Source organism: Hippocampus zosterae, chromosome 7, assembly GCF_025434085.1.
Source record: "Hippocampus zosterae strain Florida chromosome 7, ASM2543408v3, whole genome shotgun sequence".
In the NCBI taxonomy this organism is placed as follows: domain Eukaryota; kingdom Metazoa; phylum Chordata; class Actinopteri; order Syngnathiformes; family Syngnathidae; genus Hippocampus; species Hippocampus zosterae.
In genome coordinates, this window is record NC_067457.1 from 4451172 (window position 1) to 4470024 (window position 18853).

The 18853-nt window shown below is 45.1% G+C and overlaps 4 protein-coding genes across 6 annotated transcripts; 3 read left to right on the top strand and 1 right to left on the bottom strand.

Moving 5' to 3' along the window:
- The first annotated feature begins 108 nt into the window (after window positions 1–108).
- Window positions 109–5867, top strand: LOC127603442 (guanine nucleotide-binding protein subunit alpha-13-like). Its single transcript, XM_052069735.1, has 5 exons — window positions 109–391; window positions 1422–1648; window positions 3155–3205; window positions 3649–3849; window positions 4000–5867. Exons 1-5 carry the CDS (start codon window positions 109–111, stop codon window positions 4369–4371), a joined length of 1134 nt encoding a protein of 377 aa, XP_051925695.1. The 3' UTR covers window positions 4372–5867.
- A 287-nt stretch (window positions 5868–6154) lies between these two features.
- Window positions 6155–10803, top strand: si:dkey-21c1.4 (uncharacterized). Of its 2 annotated transcripts, none has more exons than XM_052069744.1 (5): window positions 6155–6354; window positions 6664–7473; window positions 7688–7786; window positions 7876–7992; window positions 8079–8183. In XM_052069744.1, the coding sequence occupies exons 1-5, from the start codon at window positions 6345–6347 to the stop codon at window positions 8105–8107; spliced, it is 1065 nt and encodes a 354-aa protein (XP_051925704.1). In that variant the 5' UTR covers window positions 6155–6344; the 3' UTR covers window positions 8108–8183. The 2 variants fall into 2 exon arrangements, with proteins under 2 accessions (XP_051925704.1, XP_051925705.1); XM_052069745.1 differs by lacking the exon at window positions 8079–8183 and adding an exon at window positions 10706–10803 and having other exon boundaries at window positions 6186–6354.
- Window positions 8545–16410, bottom strand: bicral (BICRA like chromatin remodeling complex associated protein). Of its 2 annotated transcripts, XM_052069654.1 has the most exons (11): window positions 16313–16410; window positions 16072–16216; window positions 13884–13929; window positions 13702–13750; window positions 13523–13591; window positions 12257–13402; window positions 12052–12128; window positions 11716–11861; window positions 11549–11643; window positions 11125–11227; window positions 8545–11058 (listed from the first exon to the last, which is right to left on the bottom strand). In XM_052069654.1, the coding sequence occupies exons 3-11, from the start codon at window positions 13922–13924 to the stop codon at window positions 10694–10696; spliced, it is 2091 nt and encodes a 696-aa protein (XP_051925614.1). In that variant the 5' UTR covers window positions 13925–13929; window positions 16072–16216; window positions 16313–16410; the 3' UTR covers window positions 8545–10693. The 2 variants fall into 2 exon arrangements, with proteins under 2 accessions (XP_051925614.1, XP_051925615.1); XM_052069655.1 differs by lacking the exons at window positions 16072–16216; window positions 16313–16410 and adding an exon at window positions 14244–16065.
- A 659-nt stretch (window positions 16411–17069) lies between these two features.
- On the top strand, window positions 17070–18366 carry tbcc (tubulin folding cofactor C). The gene has a single exon (XM_052069754.1). It carries the CDS (start codon window positions 17237–17239, stop codon window positions 18260–18262), a length of 1026 nt encoding a protein of 341 aa, XP_051925714.1. The 5' UTR covers window positions 17070–17236; the 3' UTR covers window positions 18263–18366.
- Window positions 18367–18853: the final 487 nt, after the last annotated feature.

Consider the following 18853-nt stretch of genomic DNA (forward strand, 5'->3'; position numbering starts at 1 on the left):
GTCCAAACAAGTCTACTTCCTGCATGCAGGGAAGGGGCTTGGTCCCGTGCCTCCTTACGCCGCCGTGCGCAGCGCAGCCAAATTAGCATCGATGAGGCTCTCGCGAACATGGCGGATTTCCTGCCGTCGCGCTCCGTGCTTAAAGTTTGCCTTCCCGTGTGTCTGCTCAACAGCAGCGAGGTGGAGCAGGTCCGCCGCTCCAAGGAGATCGACCGGCGGCTCTCCCGGGAGAAAACCTACGTAAAGCGCCTGGTGAAGATACTGCTGCTCGGAGCGGGCGAGAGCGGCAAGTCGACGTTCCTCAAACAAATGCGGATCATCCACGGCCAGGACTTCGACCAGAGAGCCCGCGAGGACTTCCGAGCAACCATTTATAGCAACGTAATCAAAGGTGAACTGCAACAAAAAAAAAAAAAACATCAAAGTATACAATGGCAAATTTTTGGACGCGTGAATGTGAGGCGAGGCCCGCATTTTGTTGGTTAATAACGGCCGGGAAAAGTTTGCCAGAGAGGCACATAAACAGTCCTCGACACACCCTACACGAGAGCCCCCTTCTGCTTGTTTCAACTTGTTTTTGGCATACATTATCGGTTTGTACCGTCGCTTAGTTTCAAACGTATTTTTTTAAGTGATTAAAGCAAAAATAAAATAGGGAATTGTTGCTCACCAAGCAGTTCAAATGTAATGGTAGTAACTAAGGTGTTCCTGCATGGTAACTTTTCTCATGCAAAGTAAGACTAAGGTCAACTTGCTATACAATAAAATGGACACCAGTGTAATATATAATAGCATAGTCGAGGCAGTCTCTTTCTAATATATGTATTTATATGTATTATGTAATAACAAATTTGCCAGATGGTGCTTTAGGCGTGTGACCTTGGCAGCAGTACATTGTAATAATCCAGTCGTTTCCCACCTCTGTTGAGCCGAGGCACATTTTACATGATAACAAAATCACCCGTACGCCACCAGACAAAAATGTAAATTAAGTTACGTTAATTTTACTATCTGCGGTGTAGCAGAATGCCATTTCATTGCTCCGCCAGTCTGTCAACGTTGCTGGCATAGATTGATGAGCAAATTTGTAATGGCAGCTCTCGTAGGGAAATGCCAAAAGTCACTTTGTCTCATCATATAGAGACTAATTAACTTTAATTCGCCACGGCATCACACACTAGTTGGGAATCACTGACGTAATTATTTTTTGACTAGGGGATGTCCCGATCACATTACTGATATTTTTACATCGAGTCGCATGATTTTCGAACCATCTCCGCACACATTTCACCTATTGCAGCCTATAAAATGAAGCATTTCACAATTGTGACTTAATTTATTTCATGTATTTTATTTCCTAATTTGTTATCCAAACATTTTTCTGCATTTAATTAACCTGCTAATCTTCTCCCACTCGCCAGGCATACGTGTGTTAGTGGACGCTCGCGAGAAGCTGCACATCCCATGGGGGGACCCGGGCAACCAGCAACGCGGCGACAAGCTGATGGCGTTTGACACCCGTTCGGCCAAGATGGTCCGCGGGCAGTTGGAGACACCCGTCTTCCTGCAGTACCTGCCCGCCATCAAAGCCCTGTGGGCCGACACCGGCATCCAGCACGCCTACGACCGCCGTCGCGAGTTCCAATTGGTAAGTCGAAATGCATCGACTCATAAAATTCAACCTTCTTTTTTCCTTGCAGCCGACTGTTGAGTGGACAGTCATGTGACCCGCTCAACTTCCTGTTTACACCTTCCTCCCTGTCATAAGATGCTGACATTCCGCCCAGATGGTCACTATAACCACGGATTGAGATTCAGTCCGCCCCATGCGACGTCTGACACTTCATGTCGCTTTCACATGAAAATCCACTTTTTCCCCCCCCCCTCTTTTTATGGGTTTGTTTGAGTTGCACAACGCGACTGCCGCAGGTTCTCAATGGTGTTTTGTTAACGCCGCAGCACAGACACAAGTGTGATCAGAGCAGGAATGTTGATCTGTCGTTAAACTGCTTTATGCTTACAAAGGGGGTGGGGGGGGGGGTTATTGGCTCGCCCACCAAGTGTTACTTGCGCAGCCTCACATGGAAATTTAAATATTCTCAGGATTGTTTATTTATTTGTTAACTATTTTGTGCATCAATAATGATAACCTGTAACCTGACGACAGGATAAGCTGTCGCTGAAAGGGTTAAAATGCATTACGTCAGTCTCCGTGCTACTTTTCAGGGCACCATTGTCATCAATGGAAACAGGAATTGAAATCTATACGGGGCAATTTTGAAAAAAAAAAAAAGAATCTTACAGCCCGTGGCAAACAGTAAAATGTATCAGAAAGTGGATCAAGTGAGCTGAAGGGACTTTTGAATTGGGACAACCTACGTGGTGGGTGAATGATGTCATCACCCTTCGAGATGCCACATTTTTTTTTTTTTAAATACAATTAGCTTGATAGTTCCAGTTGACATTTTTGGGGCCTGATCTCAATATTCTAACTGTGTGTGTGCATCTGCACGGGCTGAGTGTATCGCTCCATGCGCGCGTGTGAGTGAGTGATGAGTTATATACAAATTACAATCGTGTTCCAGTTTTGCTGTCGCAGCACATAGCAAAAATCTCTTATTCCTTGTCTCGCTTCTCCTTTTTTATTCCCTCTCCCTGTCTGAGCGATTTGTCGTCAATTTTGAAACGCCACCCGCGCCTGTTCTCCATCTTGAGTGCTCTCATCTAGTCGTGTTTGTGTGGTGCCACCAGTAAGTTTGCTGATTTAAAAGTGTGTGTCACTGGGATTGTTAGCTTTTTTTGGGGGGGGGGGGGGTGTCAAAGAGTGAAATTAACACAAAATGCATGCAAAGGTTGTTCCAGTGAGGAATTGTAACATAACTGAAACCCCAAGAGAGACACCAGGAAAAACGATAAGGAAAATCACCACACACACACACACACACACACACACACACATTTGCAGATAAAGGAATGCATGTGAGTCTCTGTGGTTTCATGTCCAGGCTTGCATTAATTGCCCCTTCAGCAGAATCTTCCAGAGGATATGCGCACAAGCTAGCGTCTCCATTTTTGTTTGGTTGTGTGACACGTCCGACTGCATCATCCCTCATGTGACTTAACTGTAACGCGCTTGTGCGTGTGTGTCTTGCAGGGCGAGTCTGTCAAGTATTTCTTGGATAATCTGGATAAGCTTGGCGAGCCGGTAAGGTTTTTTTTTTTTTCTTTTGGGTGAGGGGTGTTTTGTTTTGGGGGAGATTTCTACCTTCCATCTACATGCGCTCCCGTGCTCCACCCCACTTTTTTTTTCTTTTTGAGGACGCGGTTCCTTATCTTGTGTCTAGACAACGACATCTGCCCCGCTGGGGGTTCCGACTTGAATAACCGCCTCACCGCCACGGCATTCGATTAACCCGCAACAATTTTTCTGTTTTAACAACTATTGTACAAATATTTGCGGCTGTAACCCGCAGGGAGCATTTCTAGTACTTTGTCAGTTCAAACTCATGGTCAGAGAAGATACAATTAAATTATATATCTATATATATCGGTTTTCTTTATGTTAATAAGGGTCCAGTGTTATGCAGAAGTGTGCTTCTAACATTTTTTTTTTTTACCCTAAAAGTAATGTGTCTGTGTGTCTGCCAGAATTACCTGCCGAGTCAGCAGGACATTCTGCTGGCGCGAAAGCCCACGAAGGGAATCCACGAGTACGACTTTGAGCTGAAGAACGTCCCGTTCAAGATGGTGGACGTGGGCGGCCAGCGGTCCGAGCGGCGGCGCTGGTTTGAGTGCTTCGACTCGGTCACCTCCATCCTCTTCCTCGTATCCTCATCCGAGTACGACCAGGTGAGGGGATTTCTGTTCTTTCCGGACCCTGACTAGGGTAGCAAAGAAAGACTTTGAAGCAAATTGTAACTGGATCATTATTTTGTGCTGCTACGAATTTCTATTTTCCAAGGTGGGGGCAAGCATGACTAACTTGAATGTTCCTCGTAGGTTTTGATGGAGGACCGTCAGACCAACCGGCTGTGTGAGTCGCTCAACATCTTCGAGACCATCGTCAACAACCGCGTGTTTGCCAACGTGTCCATCATCCTCTTCCTCAACAAAATGGACCTGCTGGAGGAGAAGGTGAAGAGTGTGCCTCTCAAGGACTACTTCCCCAACTACAACGGGCCCGAGCACAGCTTGCCTGACGTGAAGGACTTCATGGTGGAGTGCTTCCGGGCCAAGCGACGCGACGCCACCCAGAAGCCGCTCTATCACCACTTCACCACCGCCATCAACACGGAGAACATCCGACTGGTGTTCCGGGATGTCAAGGACACGATTCTCCACGACAACCTCAAGCAGCTCATGCTCCAATGACCGCCGTGCGCCACTCTAGAATAAGAATCTAGCAGCACGCGTCGGCTGCTTTGACGGTATATTAGTCGTGGTTTAGTGGTTTGCGACGCGGGGCCCGCCGACACGATGCTGACGAGTCGTCCTTTGGCGACACGCTACGTTAGAACGTTTCACGTGGTGGAATCGAGAGAACGCTCAAAGGTTTCATCTATGTTGTTGTTTTTTCTTTTTTTTGGTCCAAGCACTGAATTCATGCAAGTAACTCGAGTCGGTTGTTGCACTGTTCCACACCCCCGCCGCTGCTTCGTGAATAGATAAACAGCAGACACTCCTACTTATACCTTGTTTCTCCCAAATCGTCCTGGTCCTGACCTTGTCCCAGGTCACAAGTGGAACATCTACAGAAAAAAACTGAATGACCCTGTGAAGCCTTACGAGACCAAGTTATTGTGATTCGCAGCCAGTGTGCTTTGTGATCATCAGGTGTGCTGCAGGAAATTTTCCAATTTCACAAATGATGTATTTAATACAACGAATGTCTTTGTTCATCAATATATGCCAGTGACAAGTGAAACAATTAAATGCTCTTCCACTAGATAGCAGAAGATGCGTCATTAACCTGCCCGTCCTCTTTTTGTCACATTTGTTTAGCGTGCTGAGTCATTTTTGCCAATGTAAATACGTGCCTTGCCTCAAAGATTGGGGAAAAACTCAATTGCAGTCTTACCTAACCTTTATTGAGCCATTGCACATAAATTTATATTCGAAAAATCTCACAGCACACCAAACAAATGTGATAAAAATTAGACAAAAGCAATCGGCGCTCTTGAAAGGGATTTCAATTGCCTATTGATGCCACAAGATGGCGGAAAAGCAACACTTTTTTCTGTCAGATAGGGCCATGGCCTATCAAAATACACTAATGCTCCTTCCCTTATTTCAATGTAATTCTACTGCACCGAAGCAGTATTTATAGGGGAACACTGTATACTGAATGAAAATCTAAAATCAATGTCATCAACCAATCCAAAACAACTGGCATAAATACATGAACAATGTTATGGTAAATAATTTTGAAATTTGATAATTCCTACAATACTGCACGTTAGAACTTTCTATGATTAATGTAATAGTGTTTTTCCTAATAACCGACACTTCTCTCAGGGTTAATTTTTAAAAAGAAGTCAATAATCCACATGCAGGTTTTTGTTTCCATTCTTTGCTAAATACCACACACACACATACCTTCTTTGAGTTTTCCAGTTGTCCCCCCATTGAACCCACCCCGCCTCAAGCTTTTGGTTGTACATAGTCAAATCCGTTCCTGTTGTAAATAATACTTAGGTTTATCTACTTGTATGTAAATGGTTGTAGAAACGTTTTTGTTCCAAATCGCTGCGTTTTCCAATTAAGTTTTTTTGGGGTCATTCTTCTGCCATATTTTGTTAAAAAATAATTTCCCTGTGTCAACTCATGCCACTCTAACTTTATCAATAAAACAAACTTTTCTAAAGAAATGTTATCATTATTTGATGGCACCTTTTTTCCAGTTTTAAAATTATTTTACACACAGGTCATATTGAGGTTACGCACTTGCTTTACCGGGAAAAAAACGCTTCGTCTCGTTGGACGATAATTTTTATGCCAAACCGGAAACGCGAATACATCATCATCACATCGCTCCTGCAAATTCAATTAAATGGATTACATTTAATTCGGTTTCCCCGCCCTTGTTGTTGTTTTTCCCCAGTCACAATTAAGGCGCTTTTAACGAAACAAACGCATTTCTGTTCAGGCTTCTGAGTGACCACCTAAAACTAACTCGGGTCCTTCTACTTGCCTGCAACAACACGATCGTGAAAACTATTCGGCGATTCAGGGTGTCAACCCTCATTGATTGCAATTTATAACTTATAAACTATTACGACTCGTGTAATTCACGATCAGAAAATATAAGTTAAATTATTTTTCTTTTTTTCGTTGGCACGTGCGAAATGAGCTTGGGTAAGTGAAAAAAAAAACAAAAAAAACAAGTCTACTTGTCTAACGGTTCTAAGGTGGAAAATTAAAATAAATCTTTTCACGCACATGGTCATATTGAGTAGTTTAAAAAAGACATATATTCCATTTTGGAATAAAGCTATTTATGAAAAAAGTAAACTGCCATGAATACTTTCTGGATGCACAGTAGCAGGATTATTGTAATTGTGAGGCGTATTGCTCCTCATTTAAGTTTATGACAGCAGCATGTCTAACTATTAACGTAACCTAAAAATTCCATCCCATTGATCGTTTCCCGCCTCCCAACTACAGAGGTATGTCCATTCTGTGGCAAGTCCTACAAGAGGTTAAAGAGCCACCTACCTTACTGCAAGGCAGCCAAGCCTCGTCCCCTCCACCATGAGCGTCTCGAGTCCCCGCCGTCCGGACGACTAGAAGCTGACTCGTCTAAAATGAAGGGGAAGAAAAAGATGACACCGCTCAGTGAGAAAGCATCACCAGAAGTACCTGGAAAAAACAGACAAACATCGACACTGTCAAAGCCAAAGAAAAAGAGCATTCACACAACAATCGAGGTGGCAAAGTCCAGCCAAATTTCTCCAGGATTGGATTCAGCACCACAAAGTCTGGAAACTGTCCCTCTAATAGCCACAAGCACAAAGTCCAAATACAAAAACTACTTGCCTGAAGAGTCGCAAAAACCCCAAAGTGCCTCCAAAAAGAAACAAATCAAATCCGCACAAAAGGAAACAATGGATATAACGAAGGACATGCCCAGGATTACGCTCCAGCACGTTGGCAGCACATTGGGTCGGGCCAAGACCAGCAGACCAGTCTTCCACATTGAAAGCACTCAAACGAACACTAAATCCAGTCCAGATTTAAGTCCAACAAGTACGAGTACCGTCAAACCAAAAGAGTCTCGACATTTGCAAAAGGATGATTTGTATGGATCCAAAGCAACCCCTATTCGGCCTCCGCTTCTACCCAACCTCCGAACATCCAAAGTTGTTTTTCAACAGACAGAACTCACTTCAATGTTAACAGGTTGCCTTTCCAACCTTCAGTCCAAACCCGGAGATACATTAGCGACAATAGAAAGGAGGAAAGACAACTCCTCAGGTCAGTGTTTGACCGTACTGTGCAAGACAACACACACAAAATACAAAAAAAAATCTAATACAATACACAGCTTGTTTGAAAATAAAAAGTGTTGCATTTGTAAAGCTAAAAACACACAATTTATATAAAGCCCAAACGCATTTTATATAATCTTGTAGCATTAGTCAAAAGCATACCACATCCTCGTGGACCGCGTCTCATTTTTGCCATGCAGGACGCAGCCTGGGTCAGGTGACGTTGAGGGAGCTTCCTGAGTGGATGGCCTGCAGGATGCCGCGTCGCCCGGGACACGCGGTGGAAATTATGCAGAGAGGTGAAGAAACTATAAATATACTCTCAACAGCCACATAATTAGGTACTCCTATGCATTGGGTCTGTTAATCTGTTGTGCGTCCCCTCCAGGCTGGCACTGGTACTACAGAAAGTATATTGACGTGAGGAAAGGCGGTGTGGGCGGCCTTGGTATGCTGCTGGCCGGATATTGTGTGCTCAGCTATGTCTGGTCTTACCCTCATCTTAGTAAGCACACACCTATCGTGTCTTTATGGTGTCAAGACTTGGGATTATAGTTTTTAATCGTTTCTTTGTTTTGTTTTTTTTTTTAGAGCATGAGCGCTGGAGGAAGTACCACTAAGACCAGAAGTATATGCGAAAACAAAAAAAGTGCATAATAGAAATAAACAGAAACGACGAATAATCTACTGAAAAAAGTGTGACCCAATGTACGTGTAATAATTGTTGTCGCCCCTTTTTGCCAGTTATCGACGATAATTGCCACTTTACATTAGTTGAAGGCATTTTATTCAATTCACACCCATTGACGCAGTACCTCAAGCCTCCGCTGGGTGTCGCTGTTAACAGTGGTGGGCTCGTGCATCACGTGTGCTAGCTTTGTAAAAGGATTAAAATGGAACAGACACAGTATTTAGATGGATACATTTTATATTTCGGATCTGTCAATGGTGCAGCTTTTCAGACATATCTCTTGAGCCCCCCCCCCCTCTCTAAAAGTTCCTCCCACCCAACTCAGATTCGCTTGACCAGAATACCAGTGGAGACTGTTGCCGTGTGTTTGTATTCAAAATGAATTTATTGTTGCTGCTACGGGCAACACAACAATCAACAACTGACACCAACGTAATACAAAATAATTGCCATTTTCTCTGATTGTTTTTTTAAAACATTTTTTTCTCTTCCATACAAAAATTATAAATATTTTTTTGTTTGTTTATACAAAACGACAAACTATACAGGATCAAGTCTGACAATACAAATAGAAAGCACGGGCCTGTTTATCGATCCAAGAATGGCACCGTAGGGGCTTAAAAACATTTTTTTTGCTTGATAACTGGACATTGTTTAATGGACAGCAGCAGCTAGAAGATGACGGACACTCTGTCCATCTATTTTCTGTCGCGCCTGTCCTCACGAGGGTTGCAGATGAGCTGTAGACTGAATTTGGAGCGAGAGGTGGGCTACGGCCTGGACTGGTTGCCAGCCAATGACTTACAGGGCACATTTAGACAAACCCTTCAAACCCAGAATAAAGGACAATTTAGAGTACCAGTAGTCACTGAACCTAAACTGCATGACTTTGAAATGTGGGAGGAAGCCAGAGGAGAACAAGCAAACTTACTAGTACATCATTATTGGTTGCTGGGGAAAAAAAGGCCATCAGTCTGCAATTGAAGCTCACTCGCAGGTTTAAACATTGGACTGAAATGGTTTGGATTGAATACCTTCAGTCTGAATCATTCAAGCTTGATTTTCACAATGGAGCAACAAAGTGTTAGAGTCCCGCGTGACATCAATAACAGATGCTTTGTTTTGGTTGTGCTGTTGAGAACAAAGAAAATAAAGGCGGACAAGACAAAAGCATACAATCAACGAATCCTCCAGTTTAAAACCAAAGTAAATAAAAACACAGATTAAGAAAATATGAGCAAAGTAACTTCCTCAATCTGAGGATAAATCTCCCCCGATGCAAACACAGTAAAATGATAGGCGAGTTTGCGTGTTTGACGTCTAGAGGCTCGCGTACCTTTAAGGTACAAAAAGAAGAGGTGTGGGGAGGAGGGGAAGCCAAAGAAAATGCCAAATAAAAGTGAGCGCGTGTGTGCAGTCCGATGGAAACGGCTTTTAGTGCAATTCGTCAAGGAAATTTCCGAATCTTCATGTAAACCGTTTGTAATAAAAGCCGAGGAGGCACGGAGTTGCCACAGCGAACAAATTATGGATCCTTAAATTGCACAAATTCCCACAGCATTGTGGGTGTTTAGAAGTGCCCGTTTTCACAGTACAGGGGGTCCTCGTTTTTTTTTACGTTTGGCCAATACGTAAAACGACAGCGTTTTTGAATTGTTAGTTATGGCACGAGAAGGCACGCTCAGTCGCCGCCGTACTAACCGTTTGTTGAATTGTTTTATAACTATGGCCAAAGTCTTTTCTTACAAACGTTATTTGTACTTATGACACTTTTGAGGATCCGAATGTCGCGTCAGGAACAAGTTTGCATAGTGGCATAAGAACACAGCGGTCACGCGACATAATAAGGCACGCTGAGATAGTGCTGTATTTACAGTTCATTGGTTTTATGTTTAGAGTCTAAAAGTGTTTTTCACGCAGATGCTGACGGTAATTTGAGGTTCTGAATGGTAGGAATGTAAGAATACGTCACTAACGGGCGGTGCCACCGTACTTCCTGTTTTTCATTTATGGCCTAGAAATGTTTTTCATTTACTGTAATGGTGACATTCCGAGATTACGTAAAGCACAAAATCAATTCATTTTTCATACGAGCACAATAAATAAATCATGCAGCACAATAAGGCACACGCAGTTATCGCCGTACTTAGGGTTTATCATTGGAGTGTTTAGATTTATGGCCTGCAGGTGTTTGTCAAATTATGACTTTCGTTATTTTGAGCTTCCGAACGGAGCGTAATGAAGTCATCGGTGCCGTGGCGGAAAAATGGTCACCACCGTCTTTGCTGGCCTGCAAGTGAAATATTTCATTTGAAATATTTACGATAATTCTGACTTTACTAATTCATTAGTGTCAACTACACGACACATTCCGACAAGTTCCACTTCCTCAGAAAAGAAACGCCGTCATAAACCGAGGACCCCGTGTATCTGCCAAAATAAAACAAAAGTAGTGCTACATCAAGAGCAGAGCAAACTACACAAATCGACTACCAACGAAACTCCATGTGGTTTGTTAACATTCCAGGATGCTGTTGACAGCCGCCTCCAGAGCAGAGTCCGTGTCCAGGTGTGCGGGCGAGGCCGCCTGGGGGTGCGTGTGCCCCCCTGCAGGTGCTGCCAAAGATGAGTGGTTACCTTCCTGCCCCAAATGCTGCTGCTGGGATCGCTTCAGTTCCAGGACGCTCTTGTTCTCCACAGGTGAAGCTTGAAATCGATCACCACCACCGCCTCCTCCTCCCGGGTCGCAAAAACCAGGTTGGGAGTCTCTCCTGTATGTCGACTCATCCGAGTCTATGTCAGGCGGTGGTGGCGGAGAGGGCACGGGATCTTCCAAATGTTTGGATTTCGGTCCGCAACAGAAGTCCTCCAAGAAAGCGTCTGAGAGAACAGAGCAGACAATGAGATCTTAAAAGGACTCAAAACATGAGGGTCAAGGATTGGTACCTGGATCCACGAGTAGCATGCGCTTGTCCTGGGTCAGGCAGCTGCGCTCTTCTTGGTTAAAGGTCCTGTCGATCATCACCATCTCTGATGAAGGACTGGAATGCTGCCCGCAAGGAAGGAAAACGGCGTGTCAGGTTTTTGATGGTGCCCAAATATGGCGACAGAAATGTTTTCAACAGCCATTAAAGGGACTTTTTTAAGTTATACGTTTCATATTGACAGAAAAATGTAATGTTTTGCAACTCCATAAAATGCATTGATGTGAAGGGGTCACAATCCCCACAAAAGCATGCAATTAAAACGTGCCTTTTTTTGGGGTGCAGAGGGACTTTTTCAACTTTTTTTTTTACCCTTCCATTTTCAATTTGGATAAAGGCAGTAAAATACATTTTAAAGTAATGGTGGAAATCCAACCGTCCAATACCTCAGATTCAGCCAAAAGCAGCCGTCTGTACTTATTGATCATGGCCTGGGTCCTCATCAACACATGTGTCGCAACTGACTCGAACTCCTCATCCACTGTCAACAGAGTAGAAAATTTAAATGGCTTCTTCAGAAACAAAAATAGGAGTTGGGGGGGAGTCAAGCTACCCTGCGAGAACTCCTCCTGGCTGGGTGGAGTGCCTTGGAACACGTGGAAGGGCAGGAGCCGTTGCAGCGCATCACTGAACGACGTAAAGTGTCGCCGGTCGGGCATGTCCACCCTGTCGTGATGTTCCCGCAGCTGCTGTAAAATCCTGGAAAAAAATGATTAGAAAACCTTAACATTTATGAATTTATCATTTCTAATTCTGCTGTTTGGACAGGTGATTGTTTCATAATGCATTTATGACTGCATTATTTCTAGTCAGTCTCGATTGTGCGAGCTGTGAAGAATTGACGCCATTACTGTGACTGTGTCACATACTGTATCAATGCTTGACTCACATTCCTCCTTTGGTCAGCGGTGCGGGCCTCTTGTGTGCGCTGAGCTGCACTTGTTTGACGGCAGCTCCAGAAGCATTCTGGGAAATCAAGAAGTGATTTGTCAGACTTACAGAGACTCTGGCTATATTCGGAATTGTTCATGACAGTTTTAGTATTACATCAGTAGCTCCCTTTTCAAGATGCATGGTAGATTCATTGCTCTCACCTGTCTGTGTTCTTGTCCTGGCGTCGCTGTGTTAGGTAAAGGGGACAGTGATGTACAGTTAGCCGTTTGCGTCACTAGGAGGCGCTGCACGGGGCTACCCGAGAGCTGCCCCTGACTAACCAGTGCCAGCCGGCCCGCGGTGCACGTTGCGGGCGCAGCGCCCTTCCATGTTTGTGTCGCGCCGCCACTCGCCACGCCCTGATTCAAAATGAGCTGCCCGCCCGCTTGCGCTGTCATTTTTTGCCCGGCAACAATCTGCACCGCATTGTGGGCAGTGATATGGGCAGCGGAGTCTGCGGGGGGGCCGTTGTGAACTGTCAAAGAAGTGGGCAGCAAGTACTGTCCCGCTTGTATGTTGGTATGGGCCTGCTGCTGATCCACCACCAAGGAACCATTGGCGGTGAACTGTGGTGCACTTTTAGCCGTATTTGCCAACGGTGAGACCGCGGTCTGTAAACTGATGACAGTCTGAGCCCCAGCTTGATGCGGTTTAGGCTGGATCGGCCTCACAAGAGTATGGGTTCCTCCTGGACCTCTCTGAATAATGACGTTCTGGAGGGGAATGTTCTTGAAGCCCCCTTGACCAATATGGCCCTGGGTAGGAGCATACACCTGCCCGCCTGGAGCCGGAGATCCCGCAGCGGCGACGGGGCCCGCCGGCCTCAGCACAATCTGAGGAGTTCTTTCCAGACCGCTGAGCGTCATGACTCCGCTTCCCGCTCCGAACGAGCCGAGCACCTGGATGTGCTGCGTGGAACCATTCGGCAACGAGGAAACGCCCTGAAGGAAATGTCCGGCCGGTAACGTCGCCGCCGCCGCCGTGGTGACCGCACCCCCTCCATAGCCCCCAGAGACCAGCTGGGACGGCAAGGACAAGGGAGCCTGCACGAGGGTGGGCGCGGGTTGCGTGTCCAGCAACGCCTCCTGTGCCAACGTCTGCTCAGTGATGTCAGCTTCCAGAAGAGATTTCTGGAGGATATCGAAGGGCTGCTCTTCGCCGAGGTCCACGCCACCTCCGGGTGGGCTGCCGGCCCCCAGGTGGTGCTCGATAAAGGAGAGGCTGCTGGAGAGCTGGAGGCCATCTCTAGCAGGAGCTCCGCCAAACTCGGCCATTGTGGAGGAGCCATCTTTGAGTCCGCCATTTGCCTAAAAACGAGGCATTAAGAGAATTTAGGGAGAATGTTTACATGCGCTAGGGATTGTTACTTCTTTTTAGTGGTGCTGTTGCGGTGAACTTTTTGAACATTCAATGACTTGCGTACTCACAGCATCATCAGCAGTGAAGAAAGAGGCATCTGATCCGTATGCAGCATTCGCTACATCGTCCTCTTCAATCTGCAGGAGGGAGAACACACGCTAATGCCCACCTTAAGAGTTGAAATGTCATGTAAACATGCCAAACACGTAACTAGAAATCTGTTGTTTTTTTTTAAAGAGCCACTCACGGACTTGCTGTTGTTGCCGTGTAGATAGTCATTCAATGCATCCACATCTCTGAAAACAAATCAACTTCATCAGGGTCAACGATCGTTTACAATAACTGAGCAAAAAAAATGTTGCATTTATGCCTGGTTGGGTCTACTAATGAAACTGTTATGGAATACAATGTTGAATGTTTTTATTTTACCCTAAAATATCCAGAAGATGGCGATCATCCTCATCATCCATGACACCTGAAGACAAAAGGACATTCAGGGTATCATGTCTAAGTCACTTTGCCTTACTTTATTGCCATAAAATCACCGATCGCTTTAATAAGTACAAGGCTGTATCAATACTACCTTTAAAACACAAAAATGCTCAGTTTTATGGTCACAGTGAAAGTACTTATATATGCAAGTTAGTTTGTACCCCAGTACATTCCATCCTTTCGGCAACTGCTTGTGATTTGGCCCTATGTGAGCAACATTTCATGTAATGGGGGTTCAGGGATACTAAATGTTTTGCCCAACATGTGTGTGTGCATTCATTATTTTGCCTCACTCACTGATTGCTGTCAGGGCACATAGATCCAGTCATCTAACACCCTTCGTTCCCAGTCACTGAATGTGCTGCAGGGGGGAGGTGATGATTTGACAGTGATGTTAAGTTAAAAGCAGATACAGTGTAGGAGAGCTAAAAAGATGATGCACAGTATCACCATCTGTGAACAGTGTGACCTTCTTTCAGACATGACTACTGTGACATACTACATCAGCGGCCACACCAATCCCCTCACATAGTGAAAAGGTACATCTGTGCGGAAGTAACCATACCATGCTCTAAATAGCCTTGAACGGCAGACTATGGATGATTGGCTTTATTTTAGCCATGAAGTGTATTGTTGAGCAAAGAATAGAAGGGGGAAAAACACTTGATGCCAGTACTTGAGAAGCAATAATATTTAACATTCATTTTTTGATTTCTGGTGCATGTGTCCAGGAGCAACAGAGATTTTTTTTCTGCGGTAAAACTAAATGCTTACTTTACATGCAGTGAGTAATGTGCAGCTTAAGTGACATTTGCTGTACTGGACACGCTAAAGTGACAAAATGGCTGCTGGTAAAGCCATACTGTTGTTGTTGTTTTTTTTTTTTTTTGCACTGCGACTCGCTCAGACTCCATCTTTGAACCACTCGGGTCAACAACAGAGCTAAAAAAATGTTCTTAAAGATATTTTCGGAGCAAAAATCATCATGCAAAGCTATACTATAACCCAAAATCAAGTGTTAAATTGCCACTGTTGGGAAAAGGGGCTTTTAATTTTGGGAGAAATATTGTTGGGGCGCCATTGTTTCTCACATCACAACGAATGTAAAATACAAAAACATTTAGCTCATACTCCTATATTACTTGTAAAAGGTAATCGTTTATTTTAGGATCGATTTAAAACAAAAAGGCTAACGTGAAACCTAAGAACGAGTTCCGAAGGGCGTCGTGTTCAAAGAACAAGAGTGTGAAATTGCGTCATGGCTAAAGATGCGTGTTGGGTAGTCACAAAAATACAAATTAATATATCGCTGTTCGGGACGAAAAAGGCAAAAGGACTCCAATCCAGCTTTGTCCCGGACAAAGCTCGAATTGCCCTTCAAGTCCGCCCTAGCTCGTACGCCATGTTGTCCAGGCGCATTGGAAACAAAACTCCTCAAAAATAAGCCGACAAACTCAGCCAAATGTGCAGCCTGTACGATTTTATTTCCAAAATATAGCCCAGAATAGACATATCGCAATCAGGGTGCCAGTCGACGTGGTTGCCTTGACGCGTTTTTGGGCAAGGCTTTCTCACTCATCCCGAGCGGCGCAAAACGTCACATTTCCCCCGGAGCCAAAGCTGTTCCGGGCGGGTGTACTCTCTCTCGAACCCGGTCCTCGTCCCAGTCAGTTTCGTTCGCTCTGGAGACATTTTACAGGGCCAAACGGCCGTTTTTTCTGTTAGCTAGCCTGCCGACGTGTCGTCGACGCCCTCCCCTTTTGAACGCGCAGTTAGGCGGAAAAACGAATCTATAAATATTTATCCCGATTAGCATAACATAAGGAGTCGCGGAGGCAAACCCTTTTTTTCTTTACTCCCTTCTCTACTCCACTTGAAACCCAATATCTCCATTTGGCCAACTTTTAATTCGCTCGCCCCCTCCTTCTCCTCCTCCTCCTTCTCCCTCTCTCCCACCACTCGTGTTATTTCGCCTCGCTCCTGTCTCCCCACACTGTGGTGCTTCGGCTCCATTTTCAAAGTTGTCTCCCTAACCCTCCCCGAAGGAGGAAGAGGGAAGGAGGCCGTGTTTTTTCCCTTGCAATTTTTATCCCAAAATGATAATACACTCAAAGGGGGAACTCACCGTCATGAAAAAGCAGTGCCTTGTCAACGGGGTTTCCTCGCCATGGCTGCACGGGCTGTGGGGGCTAGCGCGCGCGCCGCTGGAAGAACAAGTTCAAGGAGGGCACAGCAGCACCGGCGGCCCCCCTCCCCCACGTACCACAGTCCTGCAAGTGCGATCATAAAAGTAGACATGATGGGGGATTGGGTCCAAAAAAAGTTTAATTAATGTTCACTGAATTAAAATACCACGCTTTACGTACTGCAATTAGTGAACTTTGTCCAGCAGTAGAGGGCGGGCCTGTGAACCATGACGTCACTCGTGACAAGGGACTGTATATAAAGGTGTGGCACAAGTTACCTGTCAGTAGCGCTCATCTTTCATACACAGGACCAAAAGTTTCACATAAACATTATATCATCGTTTCTTTTGCTGTACATTCGCAACTGTTCAGTGAGAGAGTCAAAATATTGGAAAAATGCAAACATCCATACAAACCGAGCATATACACTAACATTCCTGCCTCAGAAGAATCTAGTCTTCAATTGACGGAACATGCATGTTTGGAGGGTGTGAAGTCACCCCACGCAGGGAACATGCAAGCTCCATATAGGGAGGCTGGCACAGAGATCCGTGCTCTAAACCCCAGTAAACAGATTGTGTCACCTTAAATGTCTTTTATTACACTGTATTTGCATGCTGCATCTTCTATTATTCGGCCAACGCATCAAAATGGTATACAGATCCTACATATTAAAAATAAACCAATAAGAAAGTACAGTATATGGTATAGGGTGTTGTATTTGTCAAGATCCTCACACCCCTCCATGTTGTCCTAATCAAAGAGCACACGTCACGTTAAACATTAAAGTCAAGTAAAAAAATGAATAGATTTTTAAAAAGCAGGCCAGGTCGTGATTGCTAAGCATACGCAACCACTGCCGCTGCTTTTCAACTCCACTTACAACTTGTAAAGGTACGTTTACCAACTCATTACACATGTGGACAAAACAATAACGCTCCGATTAATTGTTGGATATTAATATGACAAACGAAACGAAAACTTGATGCGAAAAAATATTCTTGTACTGTTAACGTTGTAGTGCCGCCATCCTGAGCAGGGGGCGCAGGACGCCATCAACATCAAAACGAAGAAGAAAACGACAGTCTTCGTCACAGTGACAACATGGAAGCGGCGGACGAAATGGTTCAGACGGACGAGCCGGAGAGCTATTCGGGCGCGTTTAAAATGAAGGAACGGCTACAGAAGCGCCACAAAGCGAGGTTGGAGGATGTGGAGCGGCGGAAAGAAGCCAAAGAGACCCAATCGGTCGCCAAGGAAAGCGTCGACTACTTCTTCAGCACCTTCCAGGGCGAGCGTGCTGCCGTGGAAGAGCTGCTGCGTGGATGTTTGGGTGCGGACGAAAAGGCGGTGGCGCAGAGGCTGGAGGAAGCTACGAGCAAAACGGTACAGTTGCAAAAGTTCCTCAACGACAGCATGGTATTTCTGACCACCTACGATCAGCGGAAAGCCCAGATGGCCCTCCAGAAGCTGCAGACATGCCTCAACGAGACGAGGGAGCAGGCCATGCCCAAGAAGAAATTCGGCTTCCGGGCTCGCACCAAGGCATCATCAGCCACAGCGGAAGATTCTGTCGTCTCTGCACCTGCAGATCACAGCGCTGCACAAGTGGATGGAGAACCTGCTGGCGCAAAGTGCGGCTTCTCAAACATGAGCGACATGGTCCTTGTGAAGACGGCGGAGGAGATCCAGAAAGAGGATGTGCTTTTGTCCTACCTGTCCAATTGCAAGGTGCGCCTTTATGGCGCACCCGGCACACTGCACTTGAAGCACATCGACCGCTGTGAGATCCTGTGCGGGCCCGTGTCCACCTCTGTGTTTGTGGACCACTGTGAGAGCAGCACCCTGGCTGTGGCGTGCCAGCAACTGCGTACCCACAACACTAAAGATACATTCATCTACCTGCACGTCACAAGCCGCGCCATTGTGGAGGACTGTCACGGCATCAGCTTTGCACCCTACTCGTGGTCTTACCCCGACCTGGACAAGGACTTCTGCACGGCCGGGCTGGACGCAAAGCAGAACAACTGGGAGCTGGTGGATGACTTTAACTGGCTCGCTGTAGGGACGCCGTCGCCAAACTGGACCGCGATGCCCGAAGCAGACCGCAAGACCACATGGGACCCTTAGGGTCCCCTCTGTGCCTTGAAATTGCATTGAATTGTAATATATTAGAATGCATTGAAAGAAGTACACTCCTCGTCTGATTATTCAATAAATTATACATGTGTAAAGAGTGTAACCTGATTTTCTCTCGGGGTTTAACAGTATATACATTTTTTTAGATTGGATTCATTTATTCAAAAGGGGACAGTGAAATGGTTTAAAAAGCCAAAATTAGCCCCAATTTTTTTTCCTTTTAATATAGATTTTTATTTTATGTTAAACATTTGCAGAGTTTTAAGGCAGCCTTATTTGAATTCATGCAACTATTTTTTTTTGGGGGGGGGTTACTGTAGTCTTATTTCATCATGCAACCTTAAGGAGATTCACAGTAGTTGAATTTTTAAATGTGGAACTTGTTTGCGATTTACAGCGGTCTTGTTTGAACCTGTGCAACTAAAATCTTTAACGGTGAAATTTATTAGATTTTTTTTTCAACCTCGCACAATTTCCTTCCTTGCTGTTCTCTTAACCAGGTAGACGAATGTTAAAAGACATTTCCCAGGTGCATTAAAGTTTTGAGACGGCCAAACTAAATTCCCATGTAGTTTATCGAGT

Bases quoted from the DNA above. Each gene is read 5' to 3' on its own strand.
- LOC127603442 (XM_052069735.1), top strand. From the start codon at position 109: ATGGCGGATTTCCTGCCGTCGCGCTCCGTGCTTAAAGTTTGCCTTCCC. The intron at 392-1,421 runs GTGAACTGCAAC...CCCACTCGCCAG, and splicing joins TTATAGCAACGTAATCAAAG to GCATACGTGTGTTAGTGGAC. The intron at 3,850-3,999 runs GTGAGGGGATTT...TGTTCCTCGTAG, and splicing joins CCTCATCCGAGTACGACCAG to GTTTTGATGGAGGACCGTCA.
- si:dkey-21c1.4 (XM_052069744.1), top strand. The intron at 7,474-7,687 runs GTCAGTGTTTGA...TTTGCCATGCAG, and splicing joins GAGGAAAGACAACTCCTCAG to GACGCAGCCTGGGTCAGGTG. The intron at 7,787-7,875 runs GTGAAGAAACTA...CGTCCCCTCCAG, and splicing joins GGTGGAAATTATGCAGAGAG to GCTGGCACTGGTACTACAGA.
- bicral (XM_052069654.1), bottom strand. From the start codon at position 13,924: ATGGATGATGAGGATGATCGCCATCTTCTGGATATTTTAGG. The intron at 12,129-12,256 runs GTGAGAGCAATG...TTGATTTCCCAG, and splicing joins CAGGACAAGAACACAGACAG to AATGCTTCTGGAGCTGCCGT. The intron at 11,862-12,051 runs GTGAGTCAAGCA...ATTTTTTTCCAG, and splicing joins CCGCTGACCAAAGGAGGAAT to GATTTTACAGCAGCTGCGGG.
- tbcc (XM_052069754.1), top strand. From the start codon at position 17,237: ATGGAAGCGGCGGACGAAATGGTTCAGACGGACGAGCCGGAGAGCTAT.